At 40.9% G+C, this 8,031-nt stretch overlaps 1 protein-coding gene across 2 annotated transcripts; it reads right to left on the bottom strand.

Moving 5' to 3' along the window:
• Positions 1–246: 246 nt before the first annotated feature.
• Positions 247–7,702, bottom strand: LOC146693001 (uncharacterized). Of its 2 annotated transcripts, XM_085433296.1 has the most exons (12): positions 7,328–7,702; positions 6,147–6,280; positions 3,407–3,516; positions 2,748–2,837; positions 2,604–2,650; positions 2,382–2,512; positions 2,133–2,214; positions 1,912–2,025; positions 1,608–1,697; positions 1,363–1,434; positions 1,102–1,279; positions 247–1,019 (listed from the first exon to the last, which is right to left on the bottom strand). In XM_085433296.1, the coding sequence occupies exons 1-12, from the start codon at positions 7,447–7,449 to the stop codon at positions 816–818; spliced, it is 1,374 nt and encodes a 457-aa protein (XP_085289422.1). In that variant the 5' UTR covers positions 7,450–7,702; the 3' UTR covers positions 247–815. The 2 variants fall into 2 exon arrangements, with proteins under 2 accessions (XP_085289422.1, XP_085289423.1); XM_085433297.1 differs by lacking the exon at positions 7,328–7,702 and having other exon boundaries at positions 3,407–3,916; positions 6,147–6,212.
• Between the last annotated feature and the right edge of the window lie 329 nt (positions 7,703–8,031).

Below are 8,031 nucleotides of genomic sequence, written 5' to 3'. Positions count from 1 at the left end.
ACACACACAATGCACTGAGCTGTTTAATTCTCAGGCAAAGTCTCTGTACATGGCAACAGTAAGCATGTATAGTTTATCCCTCAGGTTTCAGTGGAAAGAAACTCCATGAATGTAGAGATTAGGACTGAACCATAACGTGACAACACCTGAGTGAAGGTTAACAGTTGCCAGGCACCCAGAACATAACCACAGAATAAATCCCATCGTAGCAATTATTTTTCAAAATAAGGACCCTTGTGGCGCAACTTGACAGTTTACCCCAATTTTATTTGTGTCCTTTGGAAATTCTATTGCAGACAACATATTTCATTGTCACAACACATTTCAATCTACAATGTACAATAATAAAGGGTTGTAAATAGGTCAGTAGAGATGGTGTGTTACACAGTTAAAGCAAAACGGTTCGTTTGGAAAAAATAAAACGGTGAGTGGCAAACAACGAGCAGTGTGAATGAGGACAAAGTCCTGACCAGTAAAATATTTACAGATGCTGCGTTTTTAGAGGAAAACGCTGCGTATTCTACTGTCAGAAAGACAAACAAGCTCCAATGACAAAATCTTTAAAAAGTACAGCAATGACAATTTAAAACCAGGTTTCATGTTCTTCATATTTTAGTAATTGTTTCTTATATCTTTACAAAAGTTCTGCCTCCCCCTCCCCTCCGTACACCCCACTGCCCACCCTCCTTTGCAGTGTTTCTACAGTTAAGACAAAATCTGTTTAACTTGGAGCGATCAGGCACAGACATATCGTGGCCTATATTAAAAATATAAAAAGGACAGTGAAAAGACGATGCTATCTGGTTTGGACGTTTTTAGTCGCTCATCTCCATGTCTTCCTGGTGGTGATCATCTCCATTCAGTTTGGACTTTTTGGGGATTTGACCCTCAGATCTCTCCATCTCCTCCTGGCTTTTCGGGGACGAGATTGAGTCAGAGTCGCTCTTCCTCTCGTCCTCCTCCTCCTCTCCTTTTTCGCTGTCATAACCCTGCTCCTCCTCATCGTAGTCCCGAGTCACCTGTGCCGCATTTAATCACGTTAATGACGAGCAGAGTAATGCATCCAGCCACCTGTCTCTAAACAGTGCCTGCTCTACATACCTTAACATCTCCTTTCTCGCTGTCGGACTTGCGGTCCCGATCTCGTTCTTTGTCTTTGCTCTTTTTTTTCTTACTGTTGGAGCGTTCGCGTTCGTCTCTGCTGCGGTCCCTGTCCTCCCTTCTGTCTCGGTCCCTTTCCTTCTCACGGTCCTTGTCCTTCTTTTTTTCTTTCTTGTGGCTGTAAAGAGAACAAAAATATTTTTAAACTGTGGCACTCAAAATTAAATAAACTTCATTGTACATCAGATGGAGAAAGCTCACCGTCTGGGGGACGGAGACCTGGAGACTCTTCTCTTAGGGGAGCGAGAAGCACTGCGACTTCGCCTGTGTCTCCTGAGACACACAAAGGAGTAAAAATAAGTAACATAAAAACATCCTCATCATTTATTCAGGACTTACTTGATTTTCTGCTGTCTATAGAAGAGTTAGAGCTTCTGGTCTTTCACACTGTAAATTGGCTCACCTGCATTTCATCATATTATCACACCGTATTCAAGACTACTCACCGATTAATGCTCCGAGACCTCCTGGCGCTGCTGTAGCTTTTGGGGGGAGTCTTGGATCTTTTCTTGGACTTCTCCTCCTTCCTCCTGTCTCTGTACGAGATGAAAGCAAACAAAAACATTACCAAACATTTTCATGCCTGAAAAGTCTCAAAACCTGGAGCTGCCCACTGCCAACGTTAAAAACTAAAGCTCAAAAATATTTTTGACAAATTTCAATTTTGAAATGATCAACCTCTGGTCTCCAAACACACTTTGAATGAAATGAAACACAGGAGCCATTTTGCTCCTCAGGATAACAGCTGACCTAGATCTACTGCGACGGCTTCGATCCCGGGAGTAGGACCTCCTCTTCCGTGGGCTCTTGGACCTCCTCCTGCTCCTTGAATGAGACCTACGCCGAGATCTGCTCTTCGAACGTCTGCTCAAAATAAGCAGCAGCACATTTACAAACAATTAATATTCAAAAATATACTAATTATGAAACTAAAAAGGCTTCACCCGACATTGCCGTAGACGCATCTTTACCTGTGTCTTGAACGAGATCTGGTTCGTCTACGCCGTGAACGCGAACGGGAGCGGGAATGTTTGCGCTTGTCATCTTTCTTACCTGCAACAGTAAAGACAAAGTTATACATGTATTATACATTTACTTACTGCTCTCTAAACATCAATAAACAGGTAAACTGAGAAGTAATTTCCGATAACACGTAATCTATATGAAGCAAGTATTTCTGGTACAGTTATATTTGAAGCGTGCTTTGAAACCGCGCTCACTTCCTGGTTCAATAGCTGCAGAAATAAGAGACTGGGCCTCTCGGACTCTCTTCATGGCCTCTTCAATCTCCTTATTCGATGCATCAGCCTTCAGCCCTGGACTCAAGTTCAATCCAGCTGCAAGGTTCAATCTGCAAATGGCATCAATTATTTAGACACTGCTCAAATAAATATGTATGCTGACTGGACTGCACAACCCGTCTGTGTCTGCACTTTTCTTACTTGGGATCCATGGATTGCATGAGCTTCAGGAAATCTGCGGAAAGAGCCTGGAAAGAAAGGAAGACAAGGATATTACTATGATTTTAAGAACTAAGAACTTTTTTCTTGAACTTAAACGGCGCTATGAAGGTAACTGATCCTCACCTGGGGGTTCATGTTCGGTCCGGGCATTCCCATAGCAGCCATCTGCTCAATGCTAGGAGCTCCAAGACCGCCAAATGGTGTCGCTCCCATCTGAAATGTGGAGCATAGACACTAGAATATATTGTAGAGGTAAAAAGCATAGCACGCTTTATTTATGTAACGTTTTGGAGGGGGGATTTTTTTTTAATAGGATACTTTCAGATGTACTGTTTTTGTTATTTTCAGATAATTGTGCTTTAGAAAGAAGAGGGGTGCTTGCAAATGGGCCTAAGGCTTTGTGATGGATCAGAGAAAAGTGTGTTCAGCAGGCTCCAAGCACCTGCTAGTCAAAATCTGTGGTCCAGTAGCTAAATCTGATCAAATAGTAGCATTGCTAACTCTGAACCACCAGCAGCTTGCTTAGTTTGAATGAATTACTGTGCTTTTAGACATAAATGTTACCAAATATCCCCACCAAGACGAAAAAAAGCCTGCTGTGTGTTTGTTTATTGCAATAAGGGAGATTCATGCCCTTTTCCAAGTTAAATTTTGATTGATGGCTGCAGAGAAGGTAGGAGCAGTTTTAGAAAATCATCAACATCTAAAATATCTTTTTCCCCTGATCAAATAACAGTTAAATATTATTGTATGATATGTTATGTGAAAATGTAAAAACTCACAGATGCCAGAGGATTCGGTGTCGGAAGAAGGCCTCCACCGGGCATCATTCCTGCCACAGCATTGGCTGGAGCCAACAGCGACATAGCTTTAGATTCATCGGGAATGACTCCTGGAGGAAAAACCAAGAACATCTCAGTACATCTTCAAAGACGACGTCGACAACACTCAGACAAGACTTGCAGACAAGCCACCTCAGTCTAACTACACTGTAGTAAAAGAATGAAAAACAAAAATCCACTTTTTTGTCTTGTCTGTAAATCTTGATCCCTGACTTTTGTTGTTGTTGTTGTTGCTGTTTTGCTTTGTTGTGAATATGATTGTAGGATTAGCAGCTATAAGTTTCAAAGTCACAATACACACTGTGGTCAACACTGCCAAGATTTTATCACCTGTACTTGTTTTTTAAGTCATGAACCAAACGTAAGCAAGCACAGCCAGTTGTCCCGTGGGATGTGCTCTCAACTTTCATTAGATGTTTTATGAACAAGCGACTCGCGCCGGCTGCTTCGCTATAAAGCACACAAAAACATTGAGATACAGAAAACAAAGTTCATGATTTGGGTGTAGACACAAGGGTACATTTCAACATCACTTACCATTACCAATACAAAAAACAGAAAAGGCTTACTCATTTGACCTTTTCTAGCCTTTTTCTGGTGGGTTCTCTCTCTTTTTGTTTTTTTTATACAACCCCACCACAAAAAACACTTAACAACCAGGTAAAGTACTGCTAATCAAATACAGTACTGACAGGTTTTAGCCAACAGTATGTCACAAAAAATATAGTAAATAAACAATAATCTACACTGAACAATTACAGGCTATTGGCAGCAAAGGTAGTGATAAGAAAAATATTCCCAAAGCTGAAGAGAACCAAACGGTAAAAATGACAGAAAAAAAAATCTCATGAGATGATCATCCATGGCTGTGCAATCTGAAAACAGGCTATTTTTTAATCTGACATGTTTCTTTACATTATGAAGGGAGGAGAGAGGGAGGGAGGGAGAGAGGGAGAGAGAGAGAGAGAGAGAGAGAGGGGGGAGACATGCACCCACGCACACCCACGCACACAACAGAAAGGACACTTGAGAAACAGGATAAGGCTGCAGAAGACAAAACTGTTGGTGGCATTTTCAGCGGGGCCTGGTAAATAGGGCTGGCTGAACCAGGAAAAAGAACTGTAAAACACAACAACAAAAGAAACACCACTGTTAAACTTGAGATTCACTCAACTCGTTCAGAGTCATGTTTGGAGAGGGTCAATTAAAAAAATTAAGTTAATAAAAATGCATTTTTACGGCAACATCAAGAGGCTTAAAACCATAATTATCTCTTGTGTTAGTGAAAGTTTTGGAATGCAAATTTACAGTAATACAGTAATTTATAGTAATAACAGTAATACAAGGCTTTGGAAAATAAAGCAAGTAAATGCCGAGGGCAGTTTCTGTGCTTATTATGACCAAAAGCCAAATCAGAATTAACTGCCACAACACCCGCTGGCCAAAACTCAGATGATGGCAAACACCTTCAAAAATCTAGTCTAGCATGCACAGCTGATTAGTTCTTCTATTTGGCATGCTTTGTGCTGGTGTAGGGATGTCCCGAACATTTTCTCTTCTTTTATTGGTTTAAAGTCTGATTAGTGTTAACAAAAGGAAACAGACCCAAATTTTGATCCAGTATTCATATTTTCCCTCTAATGTAGCTGTGTGATACGTTTCCAGCTAAAGAAATTGACATTAAAAAAAAGAAAAAAAAAGTCAGTTCAGTTTGGAGACTTGTGTGCGTGTTTGAAGGGGATGGATTCAACATCCACACAGGTGTTTTCTCTTATTAGGCTGCTCAGACCAGTTTTCAGGAGCTTCACCCTGACTCTTTTCCTGGTTTTCTTGCACCTACTGGACTAGAGTTTGCGATCCAACCATCACAGCCCAACCCAAGCCGATCCTAAAAACATGATCAAATCAACCAATAACCGAAACACCTATGTGTATGTGCAGAGCATTTACTGCTATGTCACTGTGGATCTGATGGCTTTCACAGTATCTAAGACAACATTAAAACACATTGCTGCCGAATTTCAATTCGCAGAAGGTTAAAATATAAACAGAGGATCAGAAATGGTTCCGATATGTTTGGATTGCCTTGACACTATTCTACTTGCTCGGGGTATCCCTTGTTTGGTGAATGCCTACTACATGACACACATTGTATCTGAGAATATAAAAAATCCTTTCAACATGTGAGGACATTAGAGTTCCCTGCACCCTCCCAAATCCCCTAATTTGATTAAGCAGTTGTGAGGCTATTTTTTTCTTTTTTCAAAAAAGATGCCTTGAACAGAGAGAAAAAAAAGTTAATATTTTACTGCAGAACAAGAGAGAGAAGGGGCTTGCGATTGGTGCCATTATTTTTTCTAATCTCCTGATGGCATCAGAGGACCACTTTCAGCCAGCAAGGAAGGGGCTCTCTGCAAATGACTTGTCCACTATGAAAACCACAACACAAATAACAGAGAGAGAAGTTTACAGCTAGATTGTAAGACACAGACACAAATGTACATTTCCCTTTTACATACCTAGAAATGCCAAGCACTGAAAAGCTTAGCTGCTTTCTCATGGCAGTAGGAAAAACAGAAACCTCAATGTCTCTAGTGTTTGCAAGTCTAACAAATACACCTACGCATTATGACGTACGTTCAGAGATGACCACAGCCAAAGGAATAAAACAGATACCCACCTTCAGCGAAAGGGACCACGATCAAGGCTCTGTCCACGAAGACTGTGTTCGTCAGGTGTTGGGAAACTCCCACGGACTCAGCCTCAAGGAATTTTACAAAACAGACACGTGAAGTCACAGGCAAGGGAGAGTCACTGGAAGAAAATACAGATAGGTTGTGCAAAGAATACAAACAAGGGGAGACAACATGCCTTCTTCATACTCAGTCTGTGTCCACAGGGACAAGAAAGCACAGGAGTGACTCTTGTTCCCTGCATCCTCTGCATAGTACAACACAGTATCATCCAGAGGTGACACACAACCTTTTTCTTCAGCCATTTCTGATCCTGTTGCACTCCTTAGCACCACAGTATGAGGATAAAACTCAATACTGGTATAAAACTGGCGGCGATCAAACTTTCAAACAGTTACTAAATTGTTACAACTACATCTACCCGGAAAATCACCACCTTGATTATTTCATACCTGTCCAGTAGCCACGTGTAATTCAACAGAGAAAACACAACACAGAGAGAATTAAGGTAAGAAAACACTGTGCAGTGTGTACTGTAGTTCATTATTGTCCACTGTGGATCTAAACAAAGCATGCACCTAAGGAAATATTCCAATTTAGCTCAACCAGGCGTGTAACCAAATGTCCCACTGCTCATTAAGAGTCATAATTAGTTGTTCTTTTGCACTGTCGCTGGTTTAGGATGCTAATCAACAGCTCATTTTATACGAAAAGCTGCCACATAAGTCCCACTTGAAATCAAAATAATTAGGAGCAACTCTGGTGATTATTAAAATTAAGCCATTCATGCTTATTTCTCCCGTGTATATTTTTATGACTTTGTTTTCTGACGGAGAGATTACAGATAACTCGATAAACAGGATGTATAGCTGCCTACCGTGTATGTGTTAGATAACCGACTTACACAAACGATTACCAATTTTTTGATTGCTTAATCGACAAATGTGATAATCGGCAGATGCGTATGGATGAAGAATTGAAGTACTGTTAAATACATGCATATCTAATTTGAAAGAAGCAAGCGTTGCCACGTTCAATAAAGACGCGGGAGCATTAGCACTACCGTGCAGCGAGGCCTGCTCGATGCTGTAGGCCTCAGCAAGAGCCCCGCGTGAGCCGCCATAGATTGTGGAGGATAATTTACCAGTTCATAATTCACAATACTCACTCGGGCGGGAACAGTTTGAGCTCCTCTATGGTTCCGAGGAATCCAAACAGAGTCCTCATTTGTTCGGACGTCGTACTCGGTGAAACGTTTGTCACCTGGATTACGTGCGTGTTGGAATTCATTTTCGCGAGTGCTATAGTCGAGCTAGCTATATGCTAGCAGCGTCCCCGAATCTTAAACAGAAAAGACAAAAACCGTAAACGTTCACAACTACAAAAACATCAGGCGACCACAAAAGCTAGCATCTTCCCCAAAGATAGATGGTGGCTGTTTTTTTTTGTTTTGTTTTTGGGGTTTTTTTTTTCCTCCGGACAGCCCTACAATAGTGAGCACAGAACAACAATGCCACTGCCCAAACTGTCGTGAGGTTGCTTTGGATACTTCAGGTACTGTTTGTAGAATCGTACTTAAGAATTTTTCCTCCATATACAGTCGTCACAGGGTCAAAAATATATGCCGTACGTTTGATCTTTTCAAGAGATGGAGTAAAATTATATTGATCATAGTGGACTGCACTGTGTTACTAATAAAATCCTGGCACTTTGGTTTTGAAGGTGGAATCTAAGGTAGTGCACACAAATGTATTGATGCCTATCTCGAAATTAAACATTTTGAGGTAATTCTCAAAGTCTGTTGTGCTTTAATGTGATATATAAATAAACTTGACTAATGTTCTGTAAAATAAACGAAATAGTGTTTCATAA

The sequence above is a fragment of the Copadichromis virginalis genome, linkage group LG15 (assembly GCF_057382275.1).
Source record: "Copadichromis virginalis isolate Kocher_CV1m ecotype Utaka linkage group LG15, C_Virginalis_male_GT1.1, whole genome shotgun sequence".
Lineage (NCBI taxonomy): Eukaryota > Metazoa > Chordata > Actinopteri > Cichliformes > Cichlidae > Copadichromis > Copadichromis virginalis.
Note: the sequence above shows the minus strand (reverse complement) of the source record. Positions and strands in the feature narration are given on the sequence as shown.